Genomic DNA, 23,987 nt, shown 5'->3' on the forward strand with positions numbered 1-23,987 from the left:
TTTCTTGAGTGGTGGAAATAGTTTATATCTTGATAGGTGGTTACATGAGTGTATACATTTGTCAAAAGTCCTTGAGCTGCCCTGGCTGGTGTGGCTTAGTGGATTGAATGCCAACCTGTCAACCAAAGGGTCACTGGTTCAATTCCCAGTCAGGGCACATGCCTGGTGTGCAGGCCAGGGCCCCAGTTGAGGGCATGCAAGAGGCAACCACACATTGATGTTTCTCTCCCTCTCTTTCTCCCTCCTTCCCCATTCAGGAAAAAACAAAAAAAAAGGTTCTCAAGCTGTACACTTAAAATAGATCTAAATTATACTTCAATAAAGCTGAAAAATGTTAGTAGGATATAGACAAGAAGCATCTACTCAGTGTTTACATTTGAAACACTAGAATCTCACTCTTTGGCATCAAAGAAATTAGAATGTCTCATGTTAACGTTATTTATGTTTTTGTACTTTTACATGCAGCAGTGAAATGATGGAGGAAAAAAAGAAACAGAAAATGACATTTTTGAGAGCTTTCTCTTCTGTGGGTCATCTGCATGGTATGGTGGAGAGTGTGAGATTTGAACCTGTGGCAAGCATTTTGCTCCCACAATGAGAGCCTACAGGGTATGCTGCTTGGCCTTCTCACATGGGTATTATCATTTAACCCTCAACACCTCGGAAGATTTATTGCATTCATGTTTACAGTTGGGCAAGGAGGCTCAGATCTGTTAAATAACTTTCTTGTCACACAGTAAGTGGTGGAGCTAGGATTTAAACCTAAAACTGTCCCAGGTCTTTTGACTACAAACCTGGAAACTGGAATCCTATATGTATAGATATTGGGTCCCAGCCACCAAAACCTGTTTCCTTTGTTTTAAAATGATTAGGGTCTCCCCAGGAGAGTCCCCGAATTCTGTGCAACTTTGACCTATGTAGGTAAGACACAGGGAAGCCAGCCCATTGTTTCTATATTTCATTAGGATCTACTGGAATATTTCTTTTCTCTTTCAGCAATTTCTTTCTTTTTATTTACAGTTGTGTTCAATGCACACCATTTCCATAACAGAGAAGTTACTATGAATCGAAGCATAAATACACACGCAATGTACAATCCAAAACAGATGCACACCAGTCAGATATGAAGCAAAACATAGTAGCTTGAGATCTATTAAATCTGCTGTTTCCATGTTGCTTTCTAAAGATGGCCAGAATTGACTTTGGTTATTAAGAATACTGTGCCCATGCTAAGTACTAGAACGTCTTAGCATAGTGTGTGCCCAGGTGAACAGAAGGCTTCATGGAGTGTCTATTGCTAAAAAAAGTTTCTCTGTATTGAGGCAGTTATAAAACATCTATAGTTGACCCTCAAACAGCACAGGTTTGAACTGCACTGGTCCACTTGTACGCAGATTTTTCTCAATAAATACCTGGACTGTTTTTGATCTGTAGTTGGGATGAAAAACAGATGCAGACGGCCAACTATATGCATTCATCTACTTCATTTTATATAAGGGACTTGAGCATCTGCAGGTGTTGGTATCTGTGGAGGGTCCTGAAACCAATTCCCTGCAGTTACTGAGGGACAATCGCTGTAAGTTTTGGTGGGGTCAAAAGTTACACAGAAATTTTTGACAGTCAGGGGTCAGCACCCCAACCCCAGTGTTATTCAAGCATCAAATTTATTTCTCAGAATCAGGTTCCCCTTAGGCTTCAGCCCCTCCTAGACCCACGTTCTAACCCTCTGAAGATGTTGACTGATTGTGACATGTTCTGATTGCTTACCTTGATCTGGTGACAAAAGACTTGTGGTTTAGATTTACATCCTAGTTCAATTAAATCTGTTGAAGTTCTGGTTCACTCTCAAAAAAAAAGCCCCATTCATTCTCAACTCACCAGACGCACAGGTTGACATACTAGTTCTATAGGTCAGGCCTCTTCTTCATTCATAAAAGGAACTGATTTACTCGTGGAACTGAAGTGTCCAGAGGGAAGTTGCTCAGACAGGGCTTGTTCCCAAGGATCCTCCTGTCACTGAGGCCTCACTTACTTTCTCCCTTAACTCTCCCTCCCATGGGACATGGTTTATCTGCAGGCTCCACACTCTGCCTTTGTGGAAGCAACATGGCAGCCACAGGTCCAGATCACATAGTCTTACACCACGACATCCAGCGGGAGAGACAGTGTCTTTTCCAGGAATTTCCAGAAGAAACTTTACTTAGGAGCCTGAGCGAACATCTTCTTGGATGTCCTTGGCTGTGTACGGTCCTGAGTCAAACGCCGTGAGAGGCAAACATATCACCAGACCAGTAACCTCCAGCTCTGTTGGGTCAGTCCCCTCAGACCACATGGTTGAGGATGAGGGAGAATGAATCCCCACAGGACCATCAGGGCAGTGTTGGTAGAAGATAGGGGTAGACGCTGGAAAGCAACTAGCACATTTCTTCCCAAGTAGCTTCTTCCATGCTCTGAACTGACCAGCTCAACCCCAAAGAGCGTCCAGCCTGGAGGTTCAGTCCTTAGATCGCTGAAACTCCCTGCTGCATTTGCCACTGTTGACCCTTCTTGAAATTCCCCATTCTAAAGGTTCTCAACCCTAGCTGTCATCTGAGTATATCAAAGTGGAGAATTTTTTTTTAAGATTTTATTTATTTATTTTATAGAGAGGGGAAGAGAGGGAGAAAGAGAGGGAAAGAAACATTAATGTGTGGTTGCCTCTCATGCACCCCCTACTGGGGACCTGGTCCACAACCCAGGCATGTGCCCTGACTGCAAATTGAACCAGTGACCCTTTGATTTGCAGGCCGGTGCTCAATCCACTGAGCCACACCAGCCAGGGCTCAAAGCGGAGAACTTTATACTTAACAGGGAATTTAGATTTGATGGGTATGATATCAGGGCAGGCAGTAGGCATCTGTATACTTACAAAGCTTCTTGAGTTGACTTGGATACAAGCAGTCTCAGTTGAGAAACACTGCCCCAGGCGGATCTGACATCACCACCCCCTGGCCCACTCCTTCATTCTGCAGGTATTTACGGAGTGTGTACCAGGTGCCTGACACTCAGGTAGGTGCTGAGCAAACAGATGAATGAGGCAGATAAGCTTATTGTCTTTATGGAGTTTACATTTTAGTGGGGGGTGTGGAGAAAGGCAAATAAACAAAAATACGTTCCAAAGATTTCAGATAATGCTACGAGCTATAAAGGAAATAAATCAGTAAGAGGAGGAATAGAGACTTGCCTTAAAGAGGATGGTCAGGAATGGCCACCCTGCATTATTCAGAGCACCCAAGATATGGAAACAGCCTAAAGGTCCGCTGATGGATGAATGGATAAAGAAAATGTGGTATATGGACACAATTTGGTGTTACTCAGCCTTTAAAAAGAAGGACACCTTGCCATTTGTGATAACATGTATGGACCTGGAGGACATTATGCTAAATAAAATAAGCCAAACACAAAGAGACAAGTAATGCATGATTCCATCATATGAGTAATCTAAAATAGTCCAATTCATAGAAGGAGACAGTAGAATGGTGATTGCCAGGGGTTGGGGGGAGGGGATTGGGGAGGTGATGGTCAAGGGCCTAAAGTTTCAGTTATGTAAGATGAATAATTTCTGGAGATCTATACAGCAAGCATAGTGCCTATAGCTAACAATATTGTACTGTATACTTAAAATTTGCTGTGAAGGTAAATCTTATGTTAAGTGTTACCACATACAAAATAATAATAATAATAACAATAATGATAATATAATAGTAATAATAATAATAAAAAGTGGGACAGAGGAAGCTTTGGGAGGTGATGGATACATTTATGGCCTTGATGGTGTTGATGATTTCACAGGTGTATACTTGAACCCCCAAACTCATTGATGTGTATCCATTAAATCCATACAGCTTTTTACATGTCAATCATACCTCAATAAAGTGGTTAAAAAAACTTTTTGCCTCGTTGCAGCAGAGAGAGCAAGATGGGTCACCAGCAGCTCTACTGGAGCCATCCTAGGAAATTTGTCCAGGGTTCTCGTTCTTGCCGTGTCTGCTCAAACCAGCACGGCCTGATCCGGAAGGACAACCTTAGTGTGTGCCCCCAGTGTTCCTGTCAGTACGCAAAGGATATAGGCTTCATTAAGTTGGACTAAGTGAACTTCTTTGAATGGGTCATTCAAGACATCTACCTTATCATAGAATGTCTAGCTCTTTCCACATAAAAATTTAAAAATTCAAAAAAAAATTGCTGCCCTGCAAAGTAGTGCACATCAGAAGGAGTAGACCTAAAACAAGAAGGCACTTGGTGCACCTGAGGAAAGAGGAAGGTCATGTGTCTGAACCGAGTAAGGAAGGGCAAGAGACGAGAAAATAAAATAGGCAGGGCCAGATCATGCCGGGCCCTGTGGGCAGCATGAATTCAGATTTTTTCTCAATGCAACGGGAAGCCCCACATTTTTGTCATATCTTGTTTGTCTCTGTTTTTTTTTTGTGGGCTTTTTCCCTGCACCTGCCCCTTAAGTGTTGCTGTTCTCTCAGCCTCTCACCCTGGCTTCTTATTCCGCTTGGGGGAATTGTGATTGCTCTTGGTTGGCAAAGGAGACCTTTCTCCTGGGCCTTGTGTGTCCTACACAGTGTCACCTTCCACCTGTGCATCCCATAGGCTCCTCAAATTTGTGCAAAGTCCCACACCCTGTCTCTCCAGCTCAGTTAATAACACTACCTGCTGCCCAGGCATCCACCTGGAAACCTGAGCATCGTCGTGAGTCCCTTCCTCTACCTTACCCCCTTCAGCCAATCAATGACCAAGTTTTTAAAACTCCTAAATCTCTTTTTAGGCACTATCCTGCCTAATCCAGAAGGTAGTCCTACACCAGATGACCACTGTTCCTCCATGGATAGCTGCAATAGCCCCCTCATGTGCCCCCCACCCCAGTCCCATTCCCCTCTAATTTGCTCCTCTCACTGAACCTGCTAAAATGTAAGCCTGCCAATGATGAACCTGGGAAAGTCTGAACTCGTGCCCTTCCCACCCCCATCCTCCTTCCAGGCTTTGGCAGATGCCTAAGTAACAAAAGGAAGCCTTGGGAATGGGATTCAAATAGAAAAGGAGATGAGACTCAGCATAATAACACCTAGGAGATATGCCACTCTCTCTCTTTTTTAAACATATTTTTAATTTGTTATTTTTTTGAGAGAAAGAGAGAGAGAGAAACACTGACTTGTTGTTCTACGTATTTATGCATCCATTGGTTGCTTCTTGTATGTGCCCTGACGGGAGATTGAATCTGCAACCTGATCTGTACTTGATGGCCAGCACGGAGGCTACTTGATGATGTGCCTGCCCCTCCTCTCACTGTAGAGGGTCACTGTGCTGCAAAAGGCCCTCCACCCACACACCTCTCCCACCTTCTCTCTCACCTTGCCTGGAACGGACTGTTGCCCTCCTGTAAGCGTCTCCTGGCTCATGCTTCTCCAATATTTCCTGCAATGATTTCACCACATACAACATACTTCCCTGCCCATTTTCTGGCTATTTATTGTCCATTCACCTTTATGACAAACATTAGATGTTTAAATATTACAGGATAGGAAGAAAAGCCATGTTTGGGCATCACTCAGTCCTGGATTAAAACTCCAGCTTTACTGTTTACTCACGGTGACACCTTAGCAACCATTTCGTCTCTCTTCTTATCAGTAAAATAGTGATGATCACTTCTTGCAGGTCTTTCTGAGGATTAAATGAGCTTATTTAAAGTGCCTGGCACATAGCAGGTACTCAGTAAATGTTAGCTCTCTTTCTTGCCCTTGAGATACTCAATAAGTGTTCCAATTCTAGTCCTTGAATAGCTACTGTTCGTGGGATGTTACTAACAGTGCCTGTTAGCACTCCCTTTCCCTTCTTTCTTGACCTCTCTTTAGTAGTTAACTTGAGTGCAGTTCTAATTTATTATGTACTGGAAGTGATGCATTTTTCATGCAGAGTAGTGTGCAGGAGCTATCATTTACTGGGTGTCTACTCTGTGCCTGGCCTTCATTAGGTGCTCTCCAGGTAGTCTCTTGGTTAATATTCACAATGACTCTTGGGGGTCAGCAGTATTAATCACTATTCTATACATGTCCAAATCAAGGTTTTGAGAAGTTAAATAACTTTCCTGAAATCACACAGCAAGTAACTGATAGAGTTAAGATAGAAATTCAGTCTTCCAGATTCCAAAGCCCATATTTTCTCAAATAGACCACACTTCCGGCCAAAGTGGCAGTGTAGGTAAACATGGTATTTGCCTCCTCCCACAACCACATCAAAATTACAACTAAACTACAGAACAACCATCATTCAGAACTGCCTGAAATCTGGCTGAATGGAAGTCCTGGAACTAGGGAACTAAAGAAGCCACACTGAGACTGGTAGGAGGGACAGAGATGCAGAATGGGCTGTTCCCTAGCCTACACTCACCTGTGGCAGATAAAAATTGAGAGGGATATCTCAGCCACAGAGGTCCCCCGTGAGGAGCAAGGGGTCCCAGCCCCACACCAGATTCCTCAGCCAAGGGCTCCAGTGCCTGGAGGCGAAGTTCCCATAACTTCTGGCTATAAACACCAATGGGGATTGAGGCTGAGGGTGGAGTCCTAGGCAGTTCCTCTTAAAGGGCCCACACATGGACTTGGACTCACTGTCTCTGAGCTGTAGCACTGGGACAGCAGCTTGAAAGGCACCAGAGATACACAGGAAGGAACTGAATTGCCTAACATCAGGTTGAGAGCTGGGGAGGTCAGCTTTCTCCCAGACAGAAGTGCTGGCAGAGGCCATTGTTTCTTTGATGAGCCCTCCCCCTAAAGGGCCAGCAGGTGGGTACCATATCTGAATCTCCATCAACCAGGCTCATACTGTTTGCCTACCCTGGTGATTCCCTGAGGCCCTGCCCCACCCAACTTTTAGGCCCATCCAAGCTATTTACATAAGCTTTTCCATACGAATGCCTTTCTGGGCTCATAATTCAGATTTTCCTAAAATCTCTCAAACAAGCAGCAGCTGGCCTGAGCATGCCCCATACCTCTTGCTAAGTGGCTAGCAGCAGCCAGCTGTGGTTCACCTCCAAACTCAGCACAAGTAGCAGCCATCTGCAGGTCACTTTGTAGCTCATGCTGGGTGGCCCTGGACAGAATACAGGCAGTGGCTGACCTTGGCCTGCACCTCCTGGGAGGCCCCAGAGCCAGCTCACCCAGTGAACAGAGTCAGACCACGTTGAAGCATCACCACCCAACCACTTCCACAAACAACACACTCAAGGGTAGAGTCAACAGGCATGAGAGCCCTGCTGAAGTAAGTCCCGCTCTATGGGTGAGCCCCTGCCCAGCTGATCCTCCATGGTGGTCAGGGGCTGGTGGTCACAGCCAGTCCTTGCAGCTGATTGACCTACAGGTATATCTCTTCCACTGATGTGCCAACAGCAATCAAGACTCAACTATAAGAGGAGGGTATACGCAGCCTCTGTGGTGGGGGGCAGCGACAGTAGCACAACTCCAAGTGCCCAGCTTGGGTGACTGGGGAGGCTGTGCCACTGGATTTTACAGAACACATACTATATTACACCACTCTACCAAACCTGGGAGATGTAGCAGCTATACTTAATATATAGAAAAAAAAACAAAGGGAGGCTGCCAAAATGAGGAGACAAAGAAACAAAATGGAGACATGCAATCTATCAGATGCAGAGTTTAAAACACTGACTATAAGGATGCTCAATGAATTTAGTAAGAACACAAATAGCATAAAAAATGACCAGTCATAAATGAAGGATACACTAACTGAAATGAATAATTTACAGGAAGTAAAAAGTAGAGTAGATAAAGCAAAGAATCAAATCAGCAAGTTGGGATGTAAGTAAGCAAAGAGACAGTTAATCAGAATAGCAAAAAAAGAATACAAAAACATAAGGATAGTGTAAGGAGCCTCTTGGACAACTTCAAGCTTACTAATATTCATATCATGTGGGTGCCTAAAGGAGAAGAGAGAAAGCAAGAAATCGAAAATCTATTTGAAAAAATGATGAAGAGTCCTGGGTTGTATGGATCAGTTGGTTGGAGCATTGTTCCATAAACCAAAAGGTTGTGGATTCAATTCCCAGCCAGGGCACATGTCTAGGTTGCAGATTTCATCCCTGGTCGGGGCAAGTATGAGAGGCAACCAATTGATTTTTCTCTCTCACATTGGTGTTACTTTCCCTCTCTTTCTCTCACCCCTTCCCTCTCTCTAAAAATCAATGAGCATGTCTTTTAGTGAGGATTAAAAACTGTAATAATAATAATAAAGAAAAATTCCCTAACTTGGTGAAAGAAATAGACAAACAAGACCAGGAAGTGTAGAGAGTCCCAAATAAGATGAACCCAAAAAGGTCCACATCAAGACACATCATAATCAAAATGCCAAAGATTAAAGACAAAGAGAATCTTAAAAATAGCAAGAGAAAGGCAATGAGTTACCTACAAGGGAGCTCCCATAAGACTATCAAATGATTTCTCAACAGAAACTTTGCAGGCCAGAAGGGATTGGTGAGAAATATTCAAAGTGATGAAAAGCAAGAATCTACAACCAAGATTACTCTACCCAGTAAACCTGTCACTTAGAATTGAAGGACAGATAAAGATCTTTCCAGACAAAAAATAGCTAAAGGAGTTCATCACCACCAAGCCAGTATTTTATGAAATGTTAAAGGGTCTTCTTTAAAAAGAAGAAAAAAAAGATGAAAAAAATATGAAGAAAATGGCAATAAATGCATATCTATCAACAATTGAATCTAAAAAAAAAAACAAAATAAATGAGCAAGCAGAACAGAAACAGACACATAGATACAGAGAACATTTTGACTGGTGCCAAATGGCTGAGGGGTTCGGGAGATGGATGAAAAAGGTGAAGGGTTGAGAAATACAAATTAGTTGTTACAGATAGTCATGAGGTTGTAAAGTACAGCATAGGGAATATAGTCAATAATATTCTAATAACCATGTATGGTGTCAGAGGGGTGTGAGATTTATCAGGATGATCACTTAGTGTGTTATGTAATGTGCAATCACTAAGGTGTACACCTGAAGCTAATAATAGTGTCAACTGTGACTGAAAAATAAAAGTTATTTAAAAATGGAAAAAAGAAAAAATACAATATAACAATAATAGTTATAGTTAACTATTATTATAACTATTATTATAGTTAATGGAGAATTTAACACTTAGTGATTACCTATTTGCTGGGAACTATTATAACTCTGTATGTGTATGAATTAATCTCTGCAAACATCCCATGAAGTAATTACTAGTATTAGCCTCTTTAGAGAGAAGAACTGGAGTATAAAGAGGCTAAATAACTTGCCCAGATCCCTAAAAGCTGAATTTGTTTGTATATATAATATGTTGTAAAACATTATAATCATCAATCTATGTTATTTCTTCAATGAGCATAAGATCAGTGATCAAAAGAGAAAGAGAACAAGTAGAAGAGTTTTAGAAACCTTGATGTCCCAGAGGGATGCTTGCTATTACGTTGAAATTAAAGTGAGGGGAAATTCTGAGCATACCCAGGGTTTGAAAAACAGTGAGCAAAAGTACTGCTCTGGAACTCTGCAAGTGGAGTGGAGGCCATCACCTCATAGGGCAGGCTAGATCCTGAGGGTCACGCGGAGGGCGGAAGAACTGGGACACTGAAGTCTGCCACCCATCCCTGGAGACCTATAGAATCATCAGCCTTGCAAAGATGATTAGCAGCCCAAGAGAGCAAGGACAGACTCTTCCAAACAGCAAGCAGAGCCAACAACTTGCACAATCCCCTAGGGTGTGTGTGACCATGATGTCACCTTGTTTATTCCCCGCATGGGAAATCAGGGCCCACTGGGGCTTGATTAACTGCCAGCCACAGACAGCAAAATGACAATGCATTTTAACTTATTCTTCAGACCATCAGGAGCTCCCCATCTAAAAGTCACTCTGAAGTAAATCACAGGGTTGTTTAATCTTTGCTCTGATTCTGCGATTTAGAAGCAATTCTGTGTCACTTCCCTTCAATCACTGGACATGTCACCCCTTAAGTGCAATGTGAAAATCATTCATGCAGACAACATGTATTCATTGAGAGTCTCTTATATGTCTTCGCTGAGTAGGTGCTCAGGATAAGTTGGTGAATAAAAATGATAGGAACTGAATCTAGTTGGGAAGGAGGACATTAAGAAACAGTTAGAGTTTTATTAGACATTTCTAAAGGAGGTGTGCAGAGAGCCACGGGAGCATACAGCAGGGGTCCCAACTCAGTCTCAGGAGGGCAGAGGATTCTTCCCTGCAGAACTGATGTCTTACTGGGGCACAGAGATAGAGTAGGAGTGAGGCAGACAAAAGAAGGAAAGAATAGCATTATGAAGGCAGGAGACAGCAAAGCCCAAAGGTTGGAGACATTTCCAATTGTGTAAAGAATAGAGAGCAATAGGGAGACCAATATAAGGAGAGGCAGGACAGCTTGGTCAGGCAGATCACATAGACTCTGTAGGTCAAGTTAGGATGTGAGGAGTTTCAGGGCTTTTTGTTTTTTAAGGGCAATGGAAACACTCATGGATTTTAAGCAGAGAGTGTGACTTGATCATATCTGCAGTGTGGGGAATGAATGGACCATCCTGGCTGCAGTGTGGGGAATGAATGGACCATCCTGGAAGTAGTGTGGGGCGTGGATGGAAGGGAGGCAAAAGGAGAAATGGGCAGACCAGGCGAGAGGCTACCATAGCTGTGGAGGTAAGAAATAAAGGTGTCTTGGACTAGGATTGAGGTGGTGGAGATGAAGACAAGTAAAAGAGTTTGAGAGATATTTAAGATCAAGAATTAATAAGAATTGGTAAGATTGCAGGGTATACTGATGAAAAAGCAATTATATTTCACCTTTCTCATAAAAATATGCATTAAGGGATTCACCTGCATATGCTCAGTATTACTTTGTTCCCTTCTGTAGTAGGTGAAAGGAGTGATCGCCCATTTAGGAGCTTATAGGTTGATCAATGGGGATTCTATTCTTTTGGGAAACACTCATTAGGCATCTTTCATGTGCCAAACACTGTTCTAGGCACTGGTAATACAGACATAAATGTGATACAGTCTCTGTTTTGAAGTGCTATGGAGGGAAGAGCATTGGAACAGGAAGACATGGGTTCAAATTCCTGTATCATTACCTCTGGGGAACATTTGATTGAACTACTTTAAACTTTGCAGCCTGTTTCCTTATTGTAATACAGGGATAAAAATGCCTGACTGCCAGAGTTGGTATATAGATTAATGAGAAAATGTATGGAAAAAATGTACTGCATGTTGCTCAATAAATATTCATTCCTCCCAACCGACCCCAGCTCCTCCACCATCCAGGTCTAAGCATCTAGACAAAAACTAAATTCTATAATCAGGTTTAAGAAGGCATTCCTTTGTAGAAGAACCACAGAGAGATGAAGGTTCTAATAATAATATCTCTAGAAGACACAATTGTAGTCATTCTGGATGGGCAAGTTGCTGCTCTCTCTGGAAGATTTTCAATTTAAGGAAATATTACACCTACATTGTAAAACACAAAGGTTGTTTTCTTTCCTATAATGTAAGCAATTGCCTACTCCTCACCCCAAAGTTGGGACACCAGACCACTGCCATTTCTGGCGTTAGCCCAGCAGCTAGTGAGTATGCATCCCAAGTCACGAAGAGTTCCTGGTAGCAGTCCTCTAATCCTAAAGGCAACTAAAATTTTCCTCCTGAGTTCAACCACCACATTCAACCACCACTGAGAAATTATTGACACACCACTTTTATTTTGAAATCTCTTCTCCTTTTTTAAAAAAAAAATTAATAGATGCTATTTCTCCCTATAATCCTAAAAGGACTATAAACATAATCATTTTAAAGTCAGCTTCTGGTTGCTTTATTATTTTCACTCATTAGAAGTAAATTCATTCCTTGATTGTTGATTTTGTTTGGCTCTGTGTTTTAGCATTGATTTGCCTTATAGTCTTGGGGATTCTGATTTGCATATTCATTTTATTTCCCCTCTTGACCACCCCAGTCTCTCTGCTGCATTCCTTCTTCCCTGTCCAGCAGTTTCTAGTTGCCTCCATCAAGTCCCTCAGACTCCTCGTCCAGAATTAAGTATCATGATGGGGCCTGGGCTCTCCACCCGTATGGGGGAAATGCAAATCTAGGCACCAACTCACTGAAAAGGCTTACTGAGGTCTCAGTTTCACCATCTCACAGGTAACCTAGCTTTTTAAGCCACAAGTCTAAATAGCTGACAGTTGCGGATTTCTTAGCCTCCTTTCCTAGGCGGAAGGTACATGTGTGGGTGCACAAGTGTGTGCTTGTGTGTGTGCATGTGTGTGAATGAAAAGAACCCCCGTCTTCAGTCCCTGATTTCAAGCAGAGGGCCTGATTCTGCCTTTGACACTGCTTTGTGCCCTTGCCATTCCTGCCACTACACAAAAGCCCGATTCCTGGCCACCTCTGCCTGCTTTCCCGCCCAGAGCCCACCAGTCCATTTATACCTCATGTATGTGTTTCATGTTTTCTCCACAGAGATGTGATATACACACATGCACACATACTATGGCTATGTCTTTGCTCTTTCAATATTTTTATCTATAATTTTATATATCTGGAGCAGGAGAAAGCCTAAAGTTGCAGGAATAAAGAAGTACAAATTGGTAGGTACAGAATAGGCAGGGGGATGTTAAGAGCAGTATAGGAGAAGGGGTAGCCAAAGAACTTACATGCATGTCCCATAGACAGGAACTAAGGGGGAGGGAGGATTGCCAGAGGGGTACTGGGGGATACTGGGTGGAAGGGGGTAAAGGGGGATAAATCAGGACAACCGCAATAGCATAATCAATAGAATATATCTTAAAAAGAAGGAAAAACCAACACATCTAGAAACAATACAGTTCTGTGATCCTGTGTTATCTACAAATAGCCCACAACTGAGAACATTATATGTAATTTTCTATGATGTTTCCTTCTGTTTGAATAAAATTCACTTTCTCTTATTTAATTTCGTACTAAACCAAAGTAGGTTTTATTGTTTATTTTTTACAAATGAGGAAGCTGCAGCACAGAGAGGGTAAGTGGCTTGACCACGCTCACGCAATAGGTAAGCTGCAGAGCCCGCACCAAAGCCGAGGTCTTTTCGTCTCTAATCTTTGTATTGCCTTTTATATCAGCACTATTTCTACTCTTCTACTGTTTTTCTAAAACAGTACTTTTCAAGTGCTGGACACATAAAGATGACCTTCCTAATTATTTTTTCTTTCAATATTTTCTTTGATTAATATGATAAAACATTCACAAAATCACTGGGTTTCTTTTATTTATTACAGATCCTTATTTTTTGTTGTTACTGCCTTTTTGTTTCTTACATTTGATAGGTTCAGTACTGCGCGTGCCTGAGGACTGGGACTGTTCTGTGTCCTCAGTGAGGTGCCAGGCCCTGACACATGTTTGCACAACGGTTTCAGCTTTCCCCAAGGTTACACAACCTTAATGCTCAGGTGTGTGCTGAGTTTCCAAAGTCACATCATCTTCCTTTTTAAAAAATAAAGATGACTGAGAAAATACATAACCAAATTTCAGTTGTATATAAACCTTTTCATATATAAGACACCACAAATCACACATGTTTTTAAAAATAGCTTTTTAAAGAACAGGTATCCTGAGTTTTAGCAAGGAAAATATAGTTGTGGGATCACGATTTGTGTAAAATGCTTCGTGACTCAGCCAACCTCTAGCTGACCTCAGAATGCAAACCTTAGCTGGTCTCATCACTCCTGTGGTTTTTCCACATTGTTGGTAGCTTTCATTTAAAATAATATTAGCTTGAGCCTCCTGTGTAACCAGGCCTTCGTTCTCCTCTGATTGTTCCCCTAGCAGAACTGACAATAGAAGCCTTTTCTCTGGTTCTGGTTAAGTAGAAACCCATCATCAAAGTGGATTCAAGGACCTACTGGGCTCAAGGCTTTTACCACCTACCCCAGTCACCTACAAATATATGTCAGGGACAGCAGTATATGAACCACCATCCTGGTATTGCCGTTGTCCTAATATCTACCACTCATTGAGTCTTTACTGTATGGCAGGTGTTCTACTGAACCTTTTCCATGAGTTAGCTATTCATTCAATTTTAACCTTCACAACAGCTCTATGGCGTAGATTCTACAATTTTCTTTCTACAGATAGTGAACTTGAGACTCAAGGAAGTTAAGAAAATTATCCAATGCCACAGAGCTCCAAGAGGTAAAGACAGGATTCAAACCCAGGTGACTTCTGGTTTTGAATCTTTATGATACTCACATTAAATATTAAGTATATATAATAGACACACAGAGAGAAATATAGAAGTTGGCCCTTTCTGTCTCTGCAGCCACCATGGTTCCTGTGAAAAAGCTTGTGGCAGAGGGGGGCAAATGAAAGAATCAGGTTTTGAAGTTCACCCTTAACTGCACCCTCCCTGTAAAAGATGGAACCATGGATGCTGCCAATTTTGAGCAGTTTCTTCAGGAGAGAATCAAAGAGAACAGGAAAGCTGGGAACTGGTGGAGGGGCTGTAACCATTGAACAAAACAAGAATAAGATCACTGTAACTTCTGAGGTGTCTTTGTCCTCAAATACCTTGAGGTATTTGAAATATCTCAAAGTGGATTTTGTGGGTAAAAGGTACAGAAGAAGAAGAAGAATTTACATGACTGGTTGCTAACAGCAAGGAGAGTTACAAATTGGGTTACTTCCAGATAAAGCAGGATGAAGAAGAGGAGGAGGAGGAGAATTAAAACTCATTTATCTGACACATACAAGTTCTTGAATAAAACCTAAGAACCAAAAGGAAGAAGGAGGAGGAGGAGAAAGTTGAGTTGCAGTTGACTATTTAATATAAGATCATATTTTGCATATTTATTTAAACATAGGTTATGATTTTATGGTTTTCTTTTTTAAAATATTTTATTTATTTTTAGAGAGGGGGAAGGGAAGGAGAGAGAAAGGGATGGTTGCCATCCCTCTCCAATGGCATCCCTCTCACGCACCCCCCATTGGGGACCTGGCCTGCCAACCAGGCCTGTGCCCTGACTGCGAATTGAACCGGCCACCCCTTGGTTCACAGGCTGGCACTGAATCCACTGAGCCACACCAGCTGGGCAATTTTATGGTTTTCTTTTCACATTTTGGAGTTAGTCAATACTTCTGGTGCATCCAACGCTTCAGTCAGCTCTGGAAAGATTCATAGGATCTATGAGCTAGACCTGTGGTTTCTAGAAGGTGAAAGATGCCATCAAATTACACCAGCATTTAAAGAACATGTTGCTCTGGGAAATTCTTATTTCAGGGGGCAAGGAATAGGAAAGATGCAGAGTATGTTTTTAAATTTTTAGATCATTGCAGATATACATGCAGTTGTAATAAATAATAGAGAGAGGAGATCCCATGTACCTTTTGCCCAGTTTCTCCTAAGGATAACACCTTGCAAAAAACTGTAGTACAATTTCCCAACTAGGATACTGACTTGATAGAATTCACAGATTTTAGCTCTCATTCAATGCGGCATACTTTCTTTTAAGACACTTATAATCCACATAGCACAAAATTAACTCATTTAAAGTACACAGTTCAATGATTTTAGCATATTCAGAGTTGTACAACGATTGTCACTACCTGATTCCGGAACAGTTTCATAACTCCCTACCCATTAGCAGTTCCTGCTCATTTCTTTCCCCACCCCTAGCCCCACTGAAAACAGACCACCACTATTCTGCTTTCTGTCTCTATGATTGGCCTATTCTGGACATTTTGTATAAACGTAATCATACATATGTTGCCTTTTGTGCCTGGCTTCTTTCACTAAGCACAATATCTTCAAAGTTCATCCATCTTGTAGCATGAATCAGAATTACATTACTTTCTCAGGCTGAAAAATATTTCATTGTGTGGAATATACCACATTTTATTTATCCATTTACCAGCCCATGGACGTTTATGTTGTCTCTGCTGTTTTGTGATCATGAATAAAGTTGCTATGAATATTGCTGTACACGTTTTTTGCGTGGACATACATTTTCATTTGTCTTGGTTATATACTCAGGAGTGGAAGTGTTGGGTCACAAGGTAACTCTATGGGGCGATCAAACTGCTTTCTGCAGCATCAGCATCATGTTGCACTCCCATCAGCCATGTAAGAGGGTTCCAATTACTCTACATGCTCACCAACACGTGTTATGTCTTTTTGATTCTAGCTCTTCTAGTGGGTGTGAAGTGGTAACTCATCATGGTTTTGATTTGCTTCGCCCAAATGGCTAATGATGTTGAGTATCTTTTCATGGGCTTGTTGGCCATTTGTACATCTTCTTTGGATGGAGGTGGGTTATTTTTAGAAGTTCTGAATGTACTTGATGATAAAGTAAATGTGACAATGTGTTTACTGCATTTTGATGTTAGAAAAAATGTGTTTTATCCATTTACATACTCATTCATTAGACATCTTCCGAGCACATATGATATTCCAGCTACCAGAAGTACAGAGAGAAGAAATCAGACAGTCAGTCTTGAGAAGTGGCATAGATAAGGTTCTGGGCACTTTTATAAAAATCTGTTTCTGACTTTTCATCCTGATGATTCATCTACCTTCCTGGCAGGGGCAGAAAGGCAAGATAAGGTCCTTGATCTCTAATAGCTCACTCTCTAGCGGGGAATACAAACACATTAACACATCACTGCAATCCTATATGGTCAATACAATGGCAGTTGTTTATCTAAAGAGCCATGGGAGCATAGAGGAGGAAGGAATTAATTATGCTAGGCATCTAGGAAGGATGCATAGGGGAGGTGACATTTGAGTTTGGTGTTGTAGAATGTTTAGACGTTTGACAGAGGGAGAAAGCAGAAGGGCATTCTAGGCATCAGGCAGAACGTGAACTGAAGTAGAAGGCGCAAAGTAGGGATGGAAGGGAGTGTGGGCCAGGCTGTATAGAACCACACAAAGGAGCTTCTATTTACAATGTGGATTTAGGTTAAAAAAAAAACATTATTTACTTTTAGAGAGAGGGGAAGGGAGGGAGAAAGAGAGGGAGAGAAACATCAATGTGTGGTTGCCTCTCACAGGGCCGCCCCTGGGGATCTGGCCTGAAACCCAGGCATGTGCCCTGACTGGGAATCGAAGTGGCAACCCTTTCGTTCACAGCCTGTGATCAATCCACTGAGCTACAGCAGCCAGGGTTAGATTTCTTTTTTAAGCAGTAGAATGGTGCTATTGGATCTGAAGTTTAAGGGATTACTCTGGGGGCAGCCAAGTAGATGAATTAAGAGGTGGGCAAACTCCGTAAAGGCCCAATTAGTAAATATTTTTGGCCTTGCCAAAACATGATCTTCATCACAACTTCGCAACGCTGCTGTTATAGTGTGAAAGCGGCATAGACAATACTTAAACGTATACACCTGGCTGTATTGTAATACGCCTTTATTTACAGAACCAGGTGGGATGGGTTTATCTGGAAGGCCACGGTTTACTGACTCCTAGATTAGACCAAAGGGAGAGTGAAAGTGAAAAGACCTGACTATCTAGAAGTTCTCTCATTCGTGGTAAAAATCAAACTGGAGCAAGGGAAGTGTGACTTTTAGCAGAGGCAGAGGGTATCTTTTTACACTTCAAGAAGAGTCAGGTCCTCAGTGTGGTTTGGGCTGGAAAGTGGAACTGTGCTCCCCACCCCCAGGCAGGTGTTTCCTACAAGGCAAGGCAGAACTCCCTATCCACCCCAGAGCACATCACCCATTCAGACCACATCAGTTCCTGTGTCAGCAACATGGAGGTGTTGACCAGTGACAGTCTTGTCAAGGACCCTCAGCCAAGGAAAGGAGAAGCCTAGATAACGAGGCATAAAGTCTTGGCAAAGATCATTTGGCCTGAGGCAGGGAGGCTTGATTCCAGTTAATTTAAGTGAAGAAGAATTTGTTCAGGGCACTTCCTAGAACCAAGAAGTGGGATGTGCAGGTGGTCCTGGACTAGAGCCAGGCCTAGAAAGTTAGGAGCAGGTGCCCTCGTTGGCCTCTCTCGGGCTATATCAAGTCCTCTTCTGGCATCTGCTGCAGGCCTTCTACCTCCGTGTGCAGCCGCTCATCAGTCAGTGTGGGATGGAGACACGGAAAAGGTTTATGAGTGGTCCTATAAAAATGAGAGCGCTTTCAAAAAGCCCTTTAAAAGTCTCTGCCTGCTGATGAAAACTGCCAAACTTCTTTGCTCTTGGCTAGGGTTATGTCAACTCACAGTAGTAATACTGGTTATCCCAGACCAATCACCTGCTCTGATTGGCTGCTGGTGATGTAACATAAATTCCCCAATGTGATTGGCGGGCCAGCCGCTGCAGCTGAGCCACTGAGCTGGAGTAAAGTGGAGAATGTGAACAGCGCATGCCCAGAATGAAAATAGCCCCATGGGGGGAAAAAACCAACCAACATCCTTTAAAGCACTGGACCTTGTTTTAAACAAAAAAGAGGTCTTCAAGCTTGTGAAATCTATGTACGTCCCTGAGGTTCACCTGATTTCCTTTGTTTTGCCTCTGTCTCCCCTTTTCACAGGTGTGTCTTTCTTTCTCTCTCTCCCCTAGAGACTGGCAGACGGGTGCTGACATGTCTGCTTCCTCTCCCATCCCCTCTCTCTGCCCAAACATGCTCTCTGGAGTCCTTAGGTGGGCAGGCAACTTCCCCCGCCTCTGCAGCCCAGGCCAGGCTGAGCACTTGGGTCCTTCCCTGCTCCAAGTGGCTATGATATCAGCATCTCAAATTGTGGCCTTGTGCAACTGCAGGCACCCTCCTCGACAAATTCCCCAAACAGAGCAAAGCCGCAGCAGGAGGAAGAAACCTAACAGGAAACACTAACGTATGGGCACAGTTGGGAGGAGAGTGTTTTCTTTAACAGGAACAGTAACTAGGGCTTAGGGACCGGCTCACCTGGTGAATCATGGCACATTCTCTCCTCTTGGCCGGCTACCAAAAGAGAAGAGAATGCGTGCAATAGCTGGTGGCCTCAAGGGACAGCGTGAGGCATTTTAGAAAGGCTCTGGGTTTGCAGAAGAGAACAGCACAGCACAAGATGGTAGGGAAGCTGCTGTGGGTTGGGATTCTGTTCCTGGCTCTCAGGAAATCTGCTGTGTGGTTTGGGGCTTCCTCGTTGAGTCTCGGTTTCCTAATCTGCTGAATAGGGGAATACAACCCAATTGTATCTAGGCCTTTTCCAACTCAGTTTTCCCCTCCTCATGGAACACTGGAATTTAAAGAGCTGGATGAAGTGTTCTGATGCCAATAATATTATGCATCTCTGTCCTTTAGTAGGCCTCCTACTACGCTAGGCACTGTGCCAGGGGCTTTACATACATTGATGCTAATCTTGAGAATAATCCTACACAGTAAGAAGAGAAAGCAGGTTCCAAGAGTTTTAGTAATTTGCCCAATGTCACACAGCTAATATTCTTGATTTAAACTCAGGTCTTTCTGACCCCAAATTCCCCCAAATATATATATTTTTCACTTTGATTTGCTTTTTAAAAAAAATGCCCTGGCCAAATAGCTCAGTTGGTTGGAGTGCTAGGATCGTGGATTTCATCCCCAGTCAGGGCATGTACAAGAGTCAACCAGTGAATGCACAGAAGGGTGGAACGACAAATCAATGCTTCTCTCCCCCTCTCTCTAAAAATAAACAAAAAAATGTGAAGAAAAGCTAGTTTTAAGTTTTTCTACCAACATTTTTACTTAATGACTACTATCAAGTGTTAGCAGAACATTCAAAACTATTGGCAAAGGATATTGGAAATAATGTCATGAGGACACTTGGAAGCTGGGACCCGAGAAGTTCAACAGCTTGCTTTCTCCATGAGCCAGTATGCTTATGGCTGTGATTTTGTCATTTATAACAGTTTGCACAGTTAATTAAGCAGGCATTTCTAGCCCAACCCAGATGCTAAATCCATCAATATATTCTGAGCTAAATCATGTTTCATATAATGAGCAAGAGAAATGCCAGTGTTTCATCATCTTCTGCAAAGGAAGCTGACTTTCAGGTGCTCTGCCACCTAAAACAGGTTTGAGCAGCCTTGTTCCCCCACTCTATGAATGCACACTTTATGCCCAGGAAAACTTCCTGGACAAAACACAGCAAGGGAGAGTTTTCTCATCACCTTAGAAGCCATAACCCTGGGGGTTGTTTTCTTCTCTTCCCTGGAATCAGAAGATGTTCTTCCCTTTACACATGCACCTGAAAAGTTTCCCATCAAACCACCCTGACATAGTCAGGCTCTCCACCCTGCCAACAAAACCCGTAATTGAGTTCAGTGTGGCTATGAACTAGATGACCAGGCTTGCGCAAGATCAACTAGTTGTGCCAAGGGCAGAAGAAGGAGCACTTTCCATGAAGCAACCACACGCTGCAGGCCCAGGGGTATAGCCTGCAATCTCCTGACTCCCAAGACTGCCCCTGTCCCACTACTCTCCCTCTGAGGTTGAGGCTATGAGCTGGAATACTTTTCTTATTACTATCTCCAAATGACCTCCAGACACTCCCTGTAAGCTTTGGAGACCTGCGCACCATCTTTCTTTCTGTCACATTCCCTGCCACTCTCTTGGAGATTGTCTGTATCCATCTGAACAATTCACCCTTTATCTATGTTTTCAGGACAGCATTATAATGTCATCAAGGTGGCTAGGACCTGGCTATTCTATAGTCATTCTTTACTATAGAAACTGTTAGAAATGCTATGAGATGTATGTGCTGAGAAATTTTAAAATAAAATCATGCCAGGGTGCTGGTGGAATTCAGATCTGGATGTCAAGACTATTTACTGAGCTAATGTGAGCTGGACCCTAAAGATGACATTTGAGCTTTTACTTTTTTATTTAGAGCTAATCTAACTCTAAAAAGGGGTTGGGAATCTCCGAAAAGGAGTTGAGGTACTACTAGTGATGTCAGGATTAATACCACTGCAGTTTTACAGTAAGAAAACTGAGTATTAGAATAAATGTTGTCCCCAAGATCACATAGTAATTTGTGTAATGAACACTTGGTCTTAAATCTAACACTTGGACATAGTGATGAAAGCAGAGTGCAAAATGGGAAAACTAATACCTGACAGGACTATTGTAAGGATGTAAGGAAAATGATACAACTTACGTAAAGTGCAGGGGCAGGGCTGGTGGAGGGAGGTGGGGAAGGGAAGGGTGGGATGGGGCAGTTAAGCCATGTTACTTTCCACTCAGTCTTCAAATTCAGAGCTCTTTCCATTACACCACACTGCCTCTTCATCACTGGAATTCATCAGAGAGGTTATTATATGTAAGTTTTATGATGGATAAAATACTAAAATAGTCATTTAATTTGAGCCTCATGCCAACCCTTGCAAGGTATGTATTATCCCCATTTTCCAGGACAGGAAACCCAACTTCTCAGAGGATAAGTGACCTGCCAAGGCCACTGAGCTGATAAGCAGTAGGGCTGGGATTTGAACCCAAGTCTGACTAGCCCAGAGGACACACCTTTCCCATTAAGCCACACAGACACTTTCTGAGTTGATAACTAAGCTTCTATTAGCAATAAGCATAGGAAGACTATGTATATGTATTTCCTTTAGATAAGATAATACTATGTGGAAATATTTAGGAACTGGAAAGTGGGAAAGCTTTCCCTCTGCTACATAATCATGTGTACACATGTAATCATATTTAAATAACCACATAGTTCACATATCAACCTGAGGGAAACAACCTGCTTAGTACATGTTTTTAAAATAAATGTATTTTAAATGTATAAATGAGTTAAACATTTATAAAATTATCATTCTTTTATTGGAAAAAATATCTGCATTTTTGTCTAAACATATGTTTGTTGTTCTAGTTAAATAAAATAATCACAATGGTACTGGCATAAAAACAGACACATAGATCAAGGGAACAAAATAGCCCATAATAAACCCAGGCATATGTGGTCAATTAATTTTTGACCAAGGGGCCAGGAATATGCAATGGGGAAAGGACAGTCTGTTCAATAAATGGTGCTGGGCACACAGTAACTTGCAAAAGAATGAAACTGGACCCATATCTTGCACCACACACAAAAATAAACTCAAAATTGATTAAAAGCTTGAATGTAAGGCCTGAAACCATAAAACTCCTAGAAGAAAACATAGGCGATAAGGTTCTGACATTGGTCTTGGCAATGATATTTTGGATTTGACACCAAAAGCAAAAGCAGCAAGTGCAAAATTAAACAAGTGGGACTATATCAACCAAAAAAGCTCTGCACAGCAATGGAAACTACCAACAAAATGAAAGAGCAACCTACTGAATATGAAAACACTTGCAAACCATGTATCTGGTAGGGGGTAATATCCAAAATATATAAAGAAGAACTCATGCAACTCAACAGCAAAATAACAAACAAACCCCCAAACCAACCAACCAACCAAATCAACAAAAGCCCAAAGGAGTCAGATTAAAGAATGAACATGGGATCTGAATAGACATTTTTCCAAAAAAGAAATGCAGATGGCCAACAGGTATATGAAAAGATGCTCAACATCACTAATCATCAGGGAAATGCAAATCAAAACCACAGTGAAATATCACTTCACACCTGGTAGAATGGCTATTATCAAAAAGACAAGATAATAAGTATTGGTGAGGATGTGGAGAAAAGGGAACCCTTGTGCACTGTTGGTAAGAATGTACATTGATACAGTCATTATGGAAAACAGCATGGAGATTCCTCAAAAATTAAAAAAAAAATAGAACTACCAGATGATCCAGCAATTCCACTCCCGGGTATTTATCTGAAAGAAAATACACTAACTCAAAAAAAATATCTGCACCTCCTTGTTCAATGCAATAACCAAGGTATGAAAGCAGCCTAAGTGTTCATCGACAGATGAATGGGAAAAGAAAGTGCTTATATATATGTAGTGGAATATTGTTCAACCCTAAGAAAGAATAAAATCTTGTCATTTACAGGAACATGAATGGACCTTGAAGGCATTATGCTAAGTGAAATAAATCAGACAGAGAAAGACAAATACCATATGATCTCACTTATATGTGGAATCTCAAACAAAAACAAAAATAAAGCCACGCTCATAGATACAAAGAACAGACTGGCAGGTGCCAGAGGCAGGGGCTTGGGGTGAGTAAAAGGGATGAAGGGGGTCAAAAGGTACAAACTTCCAGTTATGAAATCAGTAAGTCATGGAGATGTAATGTGTAGCATGGTAGCTATGGTTAATAATAATGTGTTTCATAACTGAAAGTTGCTAAGAGCATAAATCTTAAAGCTCTCATCACAAGAAAAAAAAAGTCCTGTAACTATGTATGGTGAGTAATGTTAACTAGACTTACTGTGGTGATCATTTTGCAATATATACAAATATTGAATCATGTTTATACCTGAAATTAATATAATGTTGTATGTCAATTTTACCTCAATTTACAAAAAAAAAAAAACCCAACCCCAAACCATCGACATCTCTTCATTTGTGCTAGCTGTGACTATACGCCTATTAAAATAGTGAAAATATTTCCCCAAGACCTTCCCTGACTTGCTGAATTGGAAATGGTTCAACTCCCAGTGAATTCACAGGTATCTGCTTCAATTAGCTTTGTATTCTGGAACAACTCCAGAATTTGAAAGACAAATTTTTTGCTACACCAGGTCCTCCCAAAAAGAAAACCTTAAAATTATTTTTGAGTTACAAAAGATGCATAATAAAGTTATGTTAAATGACTAAAGTGTACTTACAAAGGAAAAACTTAATATGGAATCTCCTGTGCTAGGGATCGAATGGGGTCTAAATAAGTATTTAAATCACAATGTAAATGCATTTGATTAAAAAGTTCAATCAAGGTCTTTGAGCTAAGGGATAGATTGGAACCCTACTCATTTTGGTCTCAATTAGTTTTTCAATATAATAAATATTTAATTGGCCAAGGAACAGAGGTCT

General features: G+C 41.7%; 1 protein-coding gene and 1 pseudogene across 1 annotated transcript; both read left to right on the top strand.

Annotated features, from left to right (window-relative positions):
• The first annotated feature begins 3,958 nt into the window (after positions 1-3,958).
• LOC112301312 (small ribosomal subunit protein uS14-like) lies at positions 3,959-4,129 on the top strand. Its single transcript, XM_045192414.2, has one exon. It carries the CDS (start codon positions 3,959-3,961, stop codon positions 4,127-4,129), a length of 171 nt encoding a protein of 56 aa, XP_045048349.1.
• Positions 4,130-14,397: 10,268 nt separating this feature from the next.
• LOC128781537 (large ribosomal subunit protein eL22-like) lies at positions 14,398-14,798 on the top strand (annotated as a pseudogene).
• Positions 14,799-23,987: the final 9,189 nt, after the last annotated feature.

Source organism: Desmodus rotundus, chromosome 8 (genome assembly GCF_022682495.2).
Source record: "Desmodus rotundus isolate HL8 chromosome 8, HLdesRot8A.1, whole genome shotgun sequence".
NCBI lineage: Eukaryota > Metazoa > Chordata > Mammalia > Chiroptera > Phyllostomidae > Desmodus > Desmodus rotundus.